Raw genomic sequence first — 17,273 nt, 5'->3', positions numbered from 1 at the left:
TATGTTCAGTAACTTGGAACATTTTGTTCCAGTCCTTCAACAAGCAACAATATTCCTCTCATGAGAGTTGTACAGTCTGTTAAGCACACGAAAAGGAAGAGCAGCACTATGGTGAGAGAAGGTTGGATGGTCCACTACACCAGCAAAGACAATCTGGTAAGCATATTTACTTTGAAACTATTTGTGCTTGTAGAACTGATTGTGAATCTAATCTGTGGAGATCTGCTTCTTAGCTATAAAAGCAAACAGATATTTGATCTGACTTTTTTTCCCCCCTCACACTGAAGGGTGGCTCAGTGAGATCCCAGGTTCATTCTGAACATTGTTTTGTGCCCAGAAAGAATGTTGGGCATTCATCTGCGAGTAGGAATGTTTGCTCATTACAAAGTAATGGGTCATTCGTGCCCAAGTGAATCCTCATAAAACATTGTGAAATTATGTATTGAAAATGGGGCGGCACTGTAGTGTAGTGGTCAGCACAATGCTTTACGGTGCTTTGGGCTCACTTCCCGCCGTTGCCTATTAGTAGCCATTCTCCATGTGATCCAACGGGTTTTGTCCAGCTGCTCATGTTTCCCCTCCCACAGTCCAAAGACGAACCAGTTGGCAGGTTAATTAGTCTTTGTAAATTGTCCTGTGACTAGGCTGGAGTTAAATGGGGGGATTGCTGGGCGCCTTGGCTTGAAGGGCCAGAAGGGGATACTCCACACTGTATCGTAATAAATAAATAATAATTTTAAAAAGCTTCTACATTGCCTGGTCACTTTGTTTTCCAAGTTATATGATGAATGCTTCCTCTTGTTTGCTTTAGATTTCAGATTTGACTGATTTTCTCCCTAACATCACAGTAGAAAGACAGATTTCATTCAGTAAAGGCCACCACAGTAGGACTTGATTTAAACTGAAGTCTGTTTTTGGGGCAGAGTGGATGTTGACTTTTAATGTTTAGCCAGATCTGGCTGAAAGCCCACTTGATATCGGAGGGAATGTGATGAATCCCATTTCCGTCACAAATATCTACAATGAAACTAAAATTGAATTCATTGCTCTTCCGTGCATATTATCCCATCTGTAGCATTCCGTAGTTCAGAAAAAAAGGTCATATATATTAAAAAAAATAGAATTGTACTTAACCTTTATCTAGGATTTCCAGCAATTATGCTTACTGTTGAGGATTTGATATAACAAATGTTTCCTTTGAACAGGTTATGCTCTGATGGACATCGTCAAACAGTATGTCAGAGATTGCCAGTGAACATCTTAGAAATGTGTTGCATGTTTTTTATTTATTTTAACATACTGTTAAAGAGGTGTAGAAATGTCTGTGAATGTACCAAGTATTTCTCCATGGAGACGACAAATATGATATAACCACATGGTTCATTTTGACATGACCCACGAATGGAAAGAAGGACACAGTAATGAGCTGGTTCAAGTAATTTTGTTGCCCCAGTGCCTACATTCAGACCCACGTTTGACTTAAAGTAAACATTTTAATGTCGATGGCATAGCTATCTCAAATAGGGCTAATTTAGGATACCGTCAATCTAGTTACCAGTGGGTTTGTGTTCTGAGAGGAGAGGAAGAGATGGAAATGTTATTGAGGTAGAAACCTGACGAAGGGTCTCGGTCCGAAACGGCAACTGTGCTTCTTCCTACAGATGCTGCCTGGCCTGCTGCGTTCCACCAGCATTTTGTGTGTGTCGCTTGAATTTCCAGCATCTGCAGATTTCCTCGTGTTTGCGTGAAGCTTGTTTTACAGTATTACTTCTTTGTGGATGTGCCCTTCTTTCCAGTATATGTGAAGATAGAATTATCAGTCTCTCAAAGATAGATGGTTAGGAAATAGAAATGCATATCAGAAATTTAAATTAGGTATTCTTATGATTGAGTCTGATCTTGTTATAGTGTTATTTCTTGGGTTATATCTCTGATCTGCAACTGGATATTGTCTAGATTTTTCCCCCATTTCCTAACTCTAACATCCCTTTACCTCTAAGCAATTTCATCAAAAAAAATTTGGAATGAGTTTTTGAAAGTGCTAATCGGGTAGGTCTGTTTCTTTGGTCATATGAACAATATAGAGTTTCAGCTTTTTCAGCTTTCTTAATAGATGCATGTTCTTTTCGTGGTTTGGAAAACATCAGCATGTTCCCAGCTATCTAGGGCACCCTTAATTTATGGAAGGCCCCTGCCCTGCCATTGTTGCTTGCAATGGCCTCACTTATAAATTCTGGAAGCTTTCTCAAATGCATGAACTGTTTTAAATAGATCTCTTTTCCTTTGTCATACAGCATTGTCAGAGGCCCTTCAGCCCAAATTCTCCATGCTGACCAAGGTATCTATCTGAGGTTTGCCAGCATTTGACCCATGTACCTCTGAACCAGGGGTTCCCAACCTGTAGTTCACTCAGTTGACGGCATAACAAAGATTTAGAGACCCCAGCTCTAAAATTTTCCTATCTGTTTACTTGCTTTAGGCCCTTAGCTCCCATCGATGACCTCCTGTCGCTGTCGTCCTCTGAAGTCGATGGTATGATTAAAATTTATCAATGCTTCTGGAATCCATTGCACCCTCTGTACATGGGGTAGGCCTGTTGGCCGGCCTTATTCATTTCCACCTCTCACGGTGGGGACATGGCGCTGGACTTGGAGAGGCCGTGTTTAAATATAATTGTACCTGCTTCTACCACTTCCTCTCGCAGCTCATTCCTGATCCTGTGAGATTAAGTTGCCAATCATTTAAATCTTTCCCCTTAGGTTCTCCCGCCCTGGGAGAAAGGACTAATTGTCTGCTTTATCTTTGTCGTCATGACTTTATGAACCTTTATAAAGTCACTCTCTCAGTCTGTGTCTCACTCCAAGGAAAACAGTTACAGTCTCTCATAACTCAAGCCCTCTAGTCTGAACAACGTACCTCTGAATTTTTTGTGCACTCTCTCTAGTCTAATCACATACTTGTTGTAGTGTTGTGTGCAGTTGTGGGCTTACTAATGTCTTATACATCTGAAACATGGTGTCCCAGCTTCTGTACTTAATGCCCTGAATGATGAAGGCAAGCAAAGCACGTACTTTTTTTTTACCACCCTGTTTAGATGTGCTGTGAATTTGGGGTTACTTTCTCTTCTATAAATATCTGCAGTTTGCATCATTGGTAAATCTCAAAGTATAAACCCAAGGGATTTCGCAGATGCGGGAAATCCAGAGCAACGCACACAAAACTGGAGGGACTCGGCAAGTCAGTCAGCACCTATGGAAATGGATAAATAGTGACGCTTCAGGCCAAGACCCTTCTTCAGGACTGGAAAGGAAAGGGGAGGACACCAGAATGAAAAGGTAGAGGAAGAAAAGGAGGATAGCTAGAAGGTGATAGGTGATGCCAGGTGGATGGGGAAAGGTCAAGGGCTGGAGAGGAAGAAATCTGATGGTAGAGGAGAGTGGACCCAGGTAGAGATGATAGACAGGTTAGAAGAGGCAAGAGGCCACAGCAGGGAACTGAAGAAGAGGGGAGGGATTTTTTTATGGACAGAACGTAAGACGTTGCTGCTTGAGGGTGGCTTCATCTTGACATGAGGAGGCCGTAGACTGACATGTCGGAATGGGAATTAAAGTATTTGGCCACTGGGAAGTTCTGCTTTTGGCAGATAGACTGGAGGTGCTCGACGAAGCGGTCCCCCAATTGACAATGGGTCTCACCTATGCAGAGGAGGCCACATCAGGAGCACTAGACACGGTAGACAACCCCAGCAGATTGACATGTGAAGTGTTGCCTCACCTGGAAGGACTGCCTTGGGACCCTGAATGGAGGTGAAGGAGGAGGTGAATGGGACTTAGTTACCATTTCACTGCTAGCCTCTGCATCAACTTTCTCTCCTCCATCCTCCACCTCCATCAATTCATCATTCACCACCCACTCATACGCCCTCGTTTGTTTCCAGCTCTCACCTTCCAGCCCCTGTCTCACTCCTCCTTCAATAGACTGGCCATCTTCTTCCTGCACTTCCAGTCTTGGTGCAAGGTCTCAACCTCAAAACGCCCGCTACCCCTTTGCCTCTACAGGTGATGCTTGACCTGCTGAACAATGCACAGAAGCTGCTAGAGGAACTCAGCAGGCCAGACAGCATCAATGGAAAGATGCCTGGACCGTTGAGTTCCTCCAGCATTTGTGTCTGTTGCTTGGATTTCCAGCATCCGCAGATTTTCTCTTGTTTGTAATTGAGATTTTCCAGCAGTTTTTTTTTTCTTTGTTTGAATCTCTGCTGGGTTCTTTATTCATTTTTGATTAACGTTCTTCCCAAGTTTACAGCACGTTCTGCGTGGTTTTCAATTATTATTGGTACTTATGAATCCCAGCCTCGTCCCTAAGCAGATATTTATCTAATTTTTTTTTTGTCCTTGCTTTTAATCAAGACAACACTGGCTGCTGTGACAAGAATCCAAAGTTTGGGTTGAAGGAGCAATTAAAACAAACACTTAGTATCTATTTAGCCCAGGATTGATTGTTTTTGTACTTGTCCAAATCTCTATCAGATAACCTTGTTACCTCTGCATTACAAATTGCATCCTGCATGTTTAAAGCCTAGTTTACTCTGCAAGATATCACAGCCTCTGCATTCTGCCTGATGTGTCATCTCCAACAAGATTGCATAACCACCTTTCACTTGCTACTCGTTTTTACCCTGCTTCTTTGTTTAATTAGAAAAGTCCATTCTGGGTCTCTTCAGCTTTAGATTCCAGTTGCTCTTATCTACTTCCTGAACAGTTGCCATCTTGTACTCAAAGTGAGTTTCTCGTTCATTCCTACTTCTGCTCAGAACCATCTCACTTTTCACTGAATCCTATTTGTTATCTATCCATGTTGGTCCTAAATTTAAACCTTTGTACCGAATTCCACGCTGCCTTTTTTTTACCACTCTAAAGTTCAAAGTGCATTTATTGTCAAACCATGTACAGTCTTGAGTTTCATGTAGTCAGCCACAAAACAAAGAAACACAATAGATTCCATAAGAAATTCCACATGACAAAGATTGTTAGGCATCCAGTGTGTGGAAAAAGAACAGGCAGTAAAAAAAAAGTAAACAAATAATACAGAGATTGAACCACAGGGTCTGTGCAAGTGAGCCCGCAGCTACAGTTAGTTCAGTGCTGAGTTGAGTGAAGCCTCAGAGTTGTAAGCTGGATACTGGTTCATCCTTCACCCTCAGCATTGACACGTTAAACCTTTTAGTCTGGCTCGGTGCTTAAATTGGCTAAACAGCAGTTCGTCCTTCACTCTTGGGCTCAGGCCCAGCCCCCGTTGCTTCAATTAGGCCCCAAGTCTGCTCCAGCAATGGCTGCCGTGACCGTCCCTGCATTTCTGAGGGCCCAGTTTGCCGAATCTTTCAGGATACCAGACAGGTATACATAGTTTACCACAGTCATTCAGATGGTTCAAAAGCACAACTTCCAAAGGGAAAGTGCAACCTGTGGATTGCAGTGTTCCTAGTCCAGGAAAAGTATATTTTGTACAATAGTTAGTAGCTTTGTTAGCTGCCCACAAAACATCACTGTATTTTGGCCAGCAATATCTCCAATTTTTTTGAAAATTAATCTTTATCAAGTAAATTTTGTGACCTGAACTAATGTCAGCTCTTTTGGCATATTCTGGATAGAAAGGATGTATATTAATTGAAGTTTCAGGCTCTTTTCACAGCCAATGTGTGTCACAACATGCTCTCTTGAACTTCTCTCCAGGTTGTCCAATGCATTGCTATCGTTGGATTTGAGCGCGAGACGTTCAGCAGTGTACACATTAATGTCACTGCTGTGAGTATCAAGCAAAAATCGCCTGCTTTCCCTTCATGAAATACCTGTGAGGTGCATCCCAGATCATAATTGGTCATCTTAATAACTGCTTTGCCCTTAACTGCAACTTGCTATGACAAGTGTTTCAGATAACAGCCTCTAAAGGACTAGTGAGCATTTTCCCTGCTGCTTTACATTTTCCATTCCATTTCTCAGGTGCATATTCATTCTTTTAACGAATGCTGTTTAACCTGCACTGTCCTCTAGTCCTCAGGTACAACTCTTGTATTTCTGGATCCCCTCTATAAGTGGAGCATATATTGGTTCAAACGCATGAAGGGCTTGCAGAGGTAACATGATTTATTGAGAGTGTTGCTCTATAAAATTGGTGTTGGGCATTTCTCCCTTAACACATAGCAGAGTTGCAAGAAATCTGTGGGAGATTCAGAGCACCTTTTTCAAGACTAAAATGTTCATGATGCCCTGTCCTCCTTTTTAATTCAGAAATTGATGATTATTTTCATGATATTTAAAATCTGGTGATGGAAAAGGCTTTAAGTTTGCAGGCTTTGATCTTTGGGAAGCTTCTTTTCACTAACATGCATTGTTGCAGGTATCAACGTGCAGTATTTGTGATCAGGCTTGATGCCTGAAACAGGCTCATTTTTCCACTTTGAAAGAAATCTTAATGTGTTCTTAAAATTAAATAAGAAACTAATTCGCAATGATTTGTCTGTTTTTTAATAGAGGAAAAGACATTACTGGAGGTTGGACAGCAAGTGCCTTACACTCTTTCAAAATGACACTGGAAGCAAATATTACAAGGTAAGAACACGTTTAATTTTGTATGGCATTACAATATTTCAATAGTATGAAGAATATTTTCATCATGTTACTTAACTGTTCAATTAAAATGTGTTTGATGCTCTAAAATTTTGATTCATAGTTTTGTTATACATTCTGAAGTGAGAATCAGGAGTGATTAATTACACTCACTAGATTTTAATAACATCACACAGAACCTGGTTTAATGCCCAGTTGTCCTGAAGAAACTGGTGGTTTGGGATCTATAGTTGCCATTTGTTTAAGATCGCCCCCTGCTGGAATGTGTGTGCGTGTGTTTGGGGTCTTTACGCGTGGGGTGGGATGGAAACAGTGAGAGCAGATTTGGTTTGCCCGTTGAGCCTACACTCAAATATTCACGAGTTTTCTGGCCTTTTGGGTACATGAATTAGAAGCCGACCTGCAAGTGTTGGCGAACGCTGAGTCAAACCGCAAAATGAGTCATGCTGTCGGGAAAGTGGGGGGAGAAACCGTTTTGTGGAGGCTGAAGATAAATGGACAGTGAAATGTAATCTGCTTGTCAAATTGTTTGTCTGAGTGCAGTTATGACAAGACATCAGGAAATACTGAAACACTAGTGACCTTCTCGAGAAACTCAGTGGGTTCAGTTGAGAATGTGCAGTTGAGCCCATGTTGGGTAATGTTGATCGTAAGATATCCTTGAGTGGGCTGCGTTGTATAGCGTAGTTGCACATTAATACGACCTTTTTGTAAACTCAGCTACTTCAGTGAATGGCCAGGATTGTGTGAACTTTTCTGAGTAGTCCACGTGGGTGCAGCTTATCTTTGGTCAGGCTGTTAGTCACAGTTTACCCCTTTGGAATTTTATTGGTCTGTGTCTTCTCATTAGAAACTCCTGGTCTTAATTGACCTTTGAAGTTGATAAAATCTGTGCACTATACATAATGCAATTTTCTATCAGTGTTTCTGAGATTCTTGTCAAATCGGCCATGCTGGTTGGATCATCTGTTTCTCCATGCAGTGAGCCTGCTGCACGTGATGTCTCCCAGTAGGGTCCCATCCATTTACCGGTCAGGGCTGAGCCTGCTTTGAGAGGTTGGTGACAAAACATGTCAAATCCTGTCTTAAGGAGTGATTTTTGGATCCGCTCCAATTTGCCTACCTTCACAACAGGTCCACAACAGATGCCATTTTATTGGTTCTTCAGTCAGCCCGGGGACATCTGAACAGCAAAGATGCACACATATGGATGCTCTTCATCGACTACGGCTTGGATTTCAATACTACCATCCCCTCAAAACTAACCAAAAAGCTTCAACACCTAGGCTTCAGTACCTCCTTTTGCAATTGGATCCTTAGTTTCCTCATTTGCAGACACCAGTCAGTTCAGATTGGCAAAAACATCTCCACAATATCCATCATAACAGGTGCACCACAAGGCTGTGTGCTTAGACCCCTGCTCTACCTACTTTACACTTATGACTGTGAAGCTAAGTTCCAATGCCAGTCTTAAGTTTGCTGATGACACCACTGTTGCTGGCTGAATCAAAGGTGATGTCAAATCAGCGTATAGGAGGGAGATTGAAAATCTGGCTGAGTGGTGTCACAGCAACGACCTCTCGCTCAATGTCAGCAAGGCTAAGGAGCTGATTATTGACTTCAGGAGGTTGAAACTGGAGGTTTGTGAGACAGTCTTTATCAGGGGATCAGAGATGGAAATGGTTAGCATCTTTAAGTCCCTCTACATTATCATTTCAGAGGAAGTGTCCTGGGTTCAGCATGTACTGCAAGTGCCGTTACAAGGACTTGACAGTGCCTCTACTTCCTTCAGAGTTGGTTCATTAGAACAGTGTAGAAGATTGGGGTGGAATGCAGAATGTTCCTTTGTATTTTTTTTATCATGAATAAAGTCTATTTTTGAAATTTGAAAAGAAATGGAGAATAAACAATTAAAGCTCAGGGTCAGCCTTGTGGACTGTACGGAGCTGTACTACAAAACAGTCATCCAAACCTTATTTGGTTGCTCCGATATGTAGGAGAGTACGTGGAGAACAGCAATTGCAGTCCCCTCAATTGAACACAGTGCAAGTAAATCAATGCTTCACTCAGTTTTTCAGCTTTTTGTTGGTTTTGATTTCAGATTTCCATCGTCTGCTGGTTTTCTGTTTGAATTTTCGTTTCATTGTAGAATGTCAGTGCAGTTAAATGGGTGCTGCCACAAATGAGGCCCCTCTAGTAAACTGAAATGGTTTGTTCTCTTGATTTCGTTGTGGGTCTGTTGCAGACTTTAAGATGTCACTCTGCTTCAGCGCACTCTCTAATTATTTAAATTGCAGCATTTACGGGTCACAGGACTGAGTCACGCAGACCAACAATGTTACTTGTTCAATGCTTGATCATCTTGGGTAGCAGGGCTTCTCTGGGACACCAGCTGAGGCAACTTGCGGACAGAATCAGTGGGTCAAGGATGAGTAATTGTCATGAGTAATTCCTGTTCATCATCATTCTTTAATACCTTTGTTTAATATTATACATGGATGGACACTGTACGAGGGAGGAGTTGAACTCCAGTTGTTCCTTTGGCAAAGTCAAATTGTTTCACAAAGAAGGGTGTGGAGTGGGTATTAGGGATTAAGCTTTCTGAACCCGAGCAGCTCTTTTGAAGAAATACTTCAGTTAGTCCCTTCCTGTGTTACTTTGTATTTGTTTTTCCTTCAAGTGCGTTTCTAATTCCTTTTTGAAAACCTTAATTAACTCTGTTCCAGCATCCTTTCTGATACTGTATTGCAGATCACTTGCTTTTAATAGAGTTATTCTTCCTGTCTTGTCGTCTTTTGCATGTCCTGACTCTTCCATCAAAGGAAACAGCTTCGGAGACTGACTTCTGATTGAAAATAGGCTTTTTGGCCAATTGACCATCTCTTGGCAAGACCAATCCAGCTAGTCCCATTCTCCTGCCTTCCAAATAACTCTGCAAATTCTTTCTTTTCTTACCCAGCTTCTTCCTGAATTCCAAATTTGAATCTCAGGGTTGTATATGGTGACATATATGTACCTTCATAATAAAACTTGAACTTCGGACTTTGAATCTGTCTCCGTGACCATACCTGGCATTCAAGTCAAGACTTTTCAGATATTTCCTCAATCTGTCAATAATCTAGGATGCATCCTGTCTGGACCAGGTGATATATCCACTTTTCTGCCCAGCTAGCCTCTCTTGGTATTTGCTCCATTAATATCTTGTCTGTTCATTATCTCAATTACATCTTCACAAGCTAAAACTCCAGACAGTTGCAGCTTCCTCGTTCACGACCAATGTAGTTCATTTAGTACCACATCCACATCCCATTCTCAATGAGTAAGATGTCCCTTTTGGACTCTTCTCAGCCGCGCCTTTCCTCCCTCAATTTTCTTGTTCACATACTGTTAGCATATTTTTGGATTCCTTTTTGTTTGCTGTCAGGCTTTTACTTCCTTTTTTACTTCCCTCCAGAACTTTCTGTGAACGGCCTGCTTCTCACATGTGATAATAACCCGGCATCTGCTTTGTACTTCTATCTCTGTTCAGGTTCACCCTGTCAATTTCCTGCTGCTCACTTTGCACAGATCTTATGACCCTGAACACGTGTATGAAGTCACCTCTCTATTTTCTCTGCTCTAAACTGAGCAACCCGAGCTTTTCCAGTCAAAACGGAAACTGCACTGAACTGAAAATGAAAAGGTTCTCAAGGATGATTCCAGGAATGAAGGGGTTAACATATGAGGAGAGTTTGGCAGCTTTGGGCCTGTACTCACCGGAATTTAGAAGGATGGTAGGGAATTACATTGAAACCTAGCGAATGTTGAAAGGACTAGATAGGGTGGATGTGGAGAGGATATTTCCTATGGTGGGCATATCCAGAACTGGAGGGCACAGCCTCAGTGAGGAAGGACCCTTCAGAGCAGAGTGGAGACAGGTTTTTTTTAAGCCAGAGAGTAGTAAATCTCTGGAATTCTCTGCCACAGACTGCGGTGGAGGCCAGGTCTGTGCGTATATTTAAGGCAGAAGTCGATCATTTCCTGACATCAAAGGATATGGCGAGAAGTCAGATGTATGGGGTTGAATTGGGATTTGGGATCAGCCATGATTGAATGGTGGAGCAGACTCGATGGATTGAATGGCCTAAATTTGCTCCTCTGTCTTAATGGTCTTCTTTATGGTCTGAACTTCTGTTTCCTTGCAGTCGATCTTTTGGTATACAGGTTTCCCCCACTATCTGAAGGTAGAGCGTTCTTATGAAATGGTTCGTAAGCCGAAATGTCGTAAAGTGAAGAAGCAATTACTATTTATTTGTATGGGAAAAATTTTTGAGAGTTCCCAGACCCAAAAAAATAACCTACCGAATCATGCCAAATAACACAAAACCTAAAATAACAGTGACATATAGTAAAAGCAGGAATGATCTGATAAATATACAGCCTATATAAAGTAGAAATACTTTTCTGCAATCATTGCAACGCTGTCCACCGTAGTGAAAATCTCACGCAAGCACTTTCGAAAGAAAGATTCTCTCCAGTAACCTTTAAGCTAAGAAGCTGCCAAATCATACCAAATAACAAATCGTAGCAAATAACACATGAAATACACGGCCTATATAAAGTAGAAATAATGTACGTACAGTGTACTATTACTTACCGGAATCGGGAAGACAGTGAGCACACTGATGATGGTGTGTTAGGCTGAGTTGTCGAAGGTCTGTTTCCATCAGGGCAGGCAGGTCATTTTCTATGTCTGCTGCCTCGATGTCGAAGGTCGAGGTTTGTCGTCTGCTGTGGCTGATGTGGAAGGCTTGAAAAATGACAGTATGCTTGACTGCTTAGCCTCGTGCATTTTTCTATCATACAGTTCTTTGTAAGCACTCAAACTATCCTGCAAATATGCCCTAAACCTATGTACCCTTTCAAAGTTAAAGTCATCCTTTTCTGCAATCACCACAGCGTTGTCAATCAGAGTGAAAATCTCACGCAGTTGCTTCACGTTCAGTTCCTGGATGACTTCACTTTCAGTCCGTTTGCTACTGCGTTTGGTTTCGATTGTTATCCTTTCCTCTTCCAATTGCATCAGCTCTTTATCTATCAGTTCTTGGTCATGGGATACCAAAACCTCTTCAACATCATCTTCGTCAACTTCCACAAACCCTTAGCCAAACTCACTTTGTCCTTACTTAGTTCACCACGATTGAAACGCTTAATTATGTCTTGTTTTATGCTAAATGTAACACCCTTACAAGCTCTTATAGGCTTTTCCAATACCTTAGAACTCATCTTGCTAACGGATGCACAAAATAAATTGACATAAAGCACAAATGCTCACAGGCACGTGTTTAAACAACGCCGGCTAGAATGCAGTTCCGGGGGAGGAGCTTGGCTGCTCAGCGTGTGCGTTGCCTTTTTTCGAAGCAGTGAAAACACCTTCTGTTAGTGAAAACAGGTAACTAATGTATGTCTTTCGTAACAGCAAGGTGTCATAAAGCAAACGTTTGAAAAACGGGGGACGCCTGTACTTGCTGAAAATCTTCACATTCTTCCCTAAGTGTGCGGTCTGGATTTATCATGTATAGATGCATGGTGACCAAAACCGTGCTTTTTGCTTTGGAAATTAAACACCACTTCCATGAGGTTGTCATTATATCTGGTCAATTGATCAGATTTTAAACAAACTAAAGAACATCGGGTTAGTCCATTCCTGAGGTAAATGATCTGCCGTGATCTGATTGTGGGCTGGTGTCTTGGAGAGGCAAGATGGTTCAGCGTGTCCGGGCTGGAGCTGACTTGGAGGTAATCAGATGTGGCAGAGCTGAGGCGAGGCGAAGTGGAGGAGAGATCCGAGGTTTAACCTATTTAGGAGTCGTGATGGACTGAAAAGGTTGGGTAGTGGGCGAATCGAAGCGGTGGAGCCCGAGGGCACATTGAAGTGCCAGAGAGTGGGTAATGACCCGAGGTTCGGCCAGATTGAAATGGTCAGGGCGTCTGGGTCGGAGGCGAGTGACCTGAGACCCGGTTCTGCTCAGCGCTCCGCGAGGCTTGCTGATTTCTGTGCTGGACCGAGGCTGTGGCCTGCGACGAGTGGACTTCAGGATGGGCTGCAGTGATGCCGATGCTGTGAGCTTCAGTCCTGAATGCAGTTTGCTCGCTTTATCATTTGCACGATTTGCTTTTCTCGTTCTCTCTCTGCACATTCAGTGTTCAGCGGCCTTTTGTTTTTAATGGGTTCTTTGTAGCTGCCTGTAAGGAGATGAATTTCAAGGCTGTAAAAAAAAAACCTACTTTGATAATAAATGTACTTTGACCAGTGGATCATGCCAGAAGGCTGAATGGCCTCTTCGTATTTGTGTTTCTCATATTCTTTGTTGAAAAGGCCACACATTTCCAGGACAGTTTCTCAACCATGACCGAGGATCTCATAGAAACATAGAAAACCTTCAGTACAATACAGGCCCTGCGGCCCACAATGCTGTGCCAAACATGTACTTACTTTAGAAATTACCTTGAGTTACCCATAGCCCTCTAATTTTCTAAGCGCCATGTACCTACCCAGGATTCTCTTAAAAAACCCTATTGTATCCGCCTCTACCACTGTCGCCGGCAGACCATTCCACGCACTCACCACTCTCTGCGTAAAAAAAAAAAACTTGCCCCTGACATCTCCTCTGTACCTACTTCCAAGCACCTTAAAACTGTGCCCTCTTGTGTTAGCCATTTCAGCCCTAGGGAAAGGCCTCTTGACTGTCCACACGATCAATGCCTCTCATCATCTTATACACCTCTATCAGCTCACCTCTCATCCTCCATCACTCCAAGGAGAAAAGGCCAAATTGATTCAACCTATTCTCATAAGGCATGCTCCCCAATCCAGGTATCATCCTTGTAAATCTCCTCTGTACCCTTTCTATGGTTTCCACATCCTTCCTTAGTGAGGTGACCAGAACTGAGCACAGTACTCCCAAGTGGGGTCTGATCAGGGTCCTATGTAGCTGTAACATCAGCTCTCGGCTTTTGAACTCAATTCCACAGTTGTTGAACTCAATCCCACCATATACCTTCTTAACCACACAGTCAACCTGTGCAGCAGCTTTGAGCGTCCTATGGACTCAGACCCCAAGATCCTTCTGATCCTCCACACTGTCAAGAGTCTTACCATTAATACTATATTCTGCCATCACATTTGACCTGCCAAAATGAGCCACCTCACACTCACATTTAATGATATTAAATCATTAGAAAGGGTTAACATAGGATCGGAAAGTACAGAAACTTTATGGGTTGAGCTAAGAAATTGCAGGGGTAAAAGGACCCTGATGGCAGTTATCTACGGGCCTCCAAACAGTTGCAGTGATGTGGACAACAAATTACAACAGGAAATAGAAAAGGCTTGCCAGAAGGGCAGTGTTATGATAATTATAGGGGATTTTAACATGAGAGTGGATTGGGAACATCAGGTCAGCACTGGATCTCGAGAGAGAATTTGTAGAATGTCTACGAGATGGCTTTTTAGAACAGCTTGTTGTTGAGCCCACTAGGGAATCGGCTGTACTGGATTGGGTATTTGTAATGAACCAGAGGTGATTGGAGAGATGGAAGTGAAGGAACCCTTAGGAGGCAGTGATCACAACATGATTGAATTTACTGTGAAATTTGAGAAAGAGACGCCAAAATCCGATGTGTCAGTATTTCAGTGGAGTAAAGGAAATTACAGTGGCATGAGAGAGGAACTGGCCAAGGTTGACTGGAAAGGGACACTAGCGGGAAGGACAGCAGAGCAGCAGTGGCTGGAGTTTATGCGAGAAGTGAGGAAGGTGGAAGACAGATATATTCCAAAGAAGAAGAAATTTTTGAATGGAAAAAGGATGCAACCGTGGGTGACAAGAGAAGTCAAAGCCAAAGTAAAAGCAAAGCAGAGGGCATGCAAGGAAGCAAAAATTAGTGAGAAGACAGAGGATTGGGAAGTTTTTAAAAGCTTACAAAAGGAAACTAAGAAGGTCATTAAGAGGGAAAAGATGAACTATGAAATGAAGCTAGCAAATAGCAAAGAGGATACTAAAAGCTTTTTCAAGTATATAAAGAGTAAAAGACAGGTGAGAGTAGATATAGGACCGATAGAAAATGATGCTGGAGAAATTGTAATGGGAGATAAGGAGATGGCCGAGGAACTGAACAAGTATTTTGCATCAGTCTTCACTGAGGAGGACATCAGCAATATACTGGACATTCAAGGGTGTCAGGGAAGAGAAATAAGCGCAGTCACAATTACGACAGAGAAAGTACTCAGGTAGCTGAATAGTCTAAGGGTAGATAAATCTCCTGGACCAGATGGAATGCACCCTCGTGTCCTGAAGGAGGTGGCAGTGGAGATTGCGGAGGCATTAGCAATGATCTTTTAAAAGTCGATAGATTCTGGCCTGGTTCCTCCAGAACCTCCCTCGGCCCCATTGATGATGCAGAGATCATTGCCGGGGGCTCAGCAATCTCCTCCCTCGCCTCCCACCTGGGGTACATCTCATTTGGTCCCGGCGACTTATCCAACTTGATGCTTTTCAAAAGCTCCAGCAAATCCTCTTTCTTAATGTCTATATGCTGAAGCTTTTCAGTCCACTGTAAGTCATCCCTACAATTGCTATTGTCCTTTTCTGTAGTGGATACTGAAGCAAAGTATTCATTAAGTACCCCCACTACCTCCTCCGGTTCCATACACACTTTTCCACTGTCACACTTGATTGGTCCTATTCTCTCATGTCTTATCCTCTTGCTCTTCACATACTTGTGGGGTTTTCCTTAATCCTGCTCACCAAGGCCTTTTCAGATCCCTTTCTGGCTCTCTGAATTTTATTCTTAAGCTCCTTCCTGCTAGCCTTATAATTTTCCAGATCTCTATCGTTACCTCGTTTTTTCAACCTTTTGTAAACTCTTCTTCACGACTAGGTTTTCTACAGCCTTTGTACGCCTTGGTTCCTGTACCCTATCATCCTTTCCCTGTCTCATTGGAATGTACCTATGCAGAATGCCATGCAAATATCCCCTAAACATCTGCCACATTTCTGCCATACATTCCCCTGATAACATCTGCTCCCAATTTATTCTTCCAAGTTCCTGCCTGATAGGTTCATATTTCCCCTTACTCCAATTAAATGCTTTCCTAACTTGTCTGTTCCTATCCTTCTCCAATGCTGTGGTAAAGGAGATAGAATTGTGATCACTATCTCCAAAATGTTCTCCCACTGAGAGATCTGACACCTGACCAGGTTCATTTCCCAATACCAGATCAAGTGCAGCCTCTCCTCTTGTAGGCTTATCTACAAATTGTGTCAGGAAACCTTCCTGAACACACCTAACAAACTCTACCCCATCTAAACCCCTTGCTCTAGGGAGATGCCAATTAATATTGGGGAAATTAAAATCTCCCATCACGTCAACCCTGTTGTTACTGCTTCATTCCAGAATCTGTCTCACTATCTGCTCCTTGATGTCCCTGTTACTATTGGTGGTCTATGAAAATACACCCAGTAGAGTTATTGACCCCTTCCTGTTTCTAACTTCCACCCACAGAGAACCTATAGACAATCCCTCCGTGACTTCCTCCTTTTCTGCAGCCGTGACACTGTCTCTGAACAGCAGTGCTGTGCACCCACCTCTTTTGCCTCCCTCCCTGTCCTTTCTGAAACATCTAAAGCCTGGCATTCTAAGTAACCATTCCTGCCCCTAAGCTATCCAAGTCTCTGTAATGGCCACAACATCATAGCTCCAAGTACTGATCCACGCTCTTAACTTCATCTGCTTTGTTCTTAATAGTCCTTGCATTAAAATAGACACATCTCAAGCCATCAGTCTGAGCTCATCCCTTCTCTATCACCTGCCTATGTTCCCTCTCACACTATCTAAAAGCTTTCGCTATTTGTGAGCCAGTTGCCCTTTCCTCTGTCTCTTCAGTTCGGTTCCCACCCCCCAACAATTCTAGTTTAAACTCTCTCCAATAGCCTTAGCAAACCTCCCTGCCAGGATATTGTTCCCCCTGGGATTCAAGTGCAACCCGTCCTTTTTGTACAGGTCATGCCTGCCCCAAAAGAGGTCCCAATGATCCAGAAATCTGAATCCTTGCCCCTGCTCCAATCCCTCAGCCACTCATTTATCTTCCACCTCATTCTATTCCTGTACTCATTTTCCCATGGCACAGGCAGCAATCCCGAGATTACTTCCTTTGAGGTCCTGCTTCTCATCTTCTTTCCTGTAGTCTGTTTTCAGGACTTCCTCCCTTCTCCTGCCTATGTCATTGGTGCCGATATGTACCACAACCTCGGCTGTTCACCTTCCCACTTCAGGATATCGTGGACGTGATCAGAAACATCCTGGACCCTGGCACCTGGGAGGCAAACTACCATCTGCGTTTCTTTCCTGCGTCCACAGAATTGCTTGCCTGACCCCCTAACTATGGAGTCCCCTATCACTGCTGCCATCCTCTTCCTTTCCCTACCCTTCTGAGCCACAGAGCCGGACTCTGTGCCAGAGGTACGGATAAACATCACCGAGGATTTCATGTGGTCTGTACATAACGTCTGTGTGGTGAAAAAAGCACAACAGTCCCTCTTTCACCTCAGACGGTTGAGGAAGTTTGGCATGGGCCCCCAAATTCTAAGAACTTTCTATAGGGGCATG

At 42.9% G+C, this 17,273-nt stretch overlaps 1 protein-coding gene across 1 annotated transcript in view; it reads left to right on the top strand.

Annotated features, from left to right (window-relative positions):
• Nucleotides 1-17,273, top strand: part of prkd3 (protein kinase D3) — a 363,813-nt gene that overhangs the window by 272,179 nt on the left and 74,361 nt on the right. Inside the window, exons 11-12 of the mRNA XM_073050552.1 lie at nucleotides 33-156; nucleotides 6,531-6,608. Of these exons, the coding sequence (XP_072906653.1) occupies nucleotides 33-156; nucleotides 6,531-6,608 (202 nt within the window). The remainder of the gene's footprint in view (nucleotides 1-32; nucleotides 157-6,530; nucleotides 6,609-17,273) is intronic.

The sequence above is a fragment of the Hemitrygon akajei genome, chromosome 7 (assembly GCF_048418815.1).
Source record: "Hemitrygon akajei chromosome 7, sHemAka1.3, whole genome shotgun sequence".
Classification (NCBI taxonomy): Eukaryota; Metazoa; Chordata; class Chondrichthyes; order Myliobatiformes; family Dasyatidae; genus Hemitrygon; species Hemitrygon akajei.
This window is presented reverse-complemented; position numbering and strand designations above follow the sequence as displayed.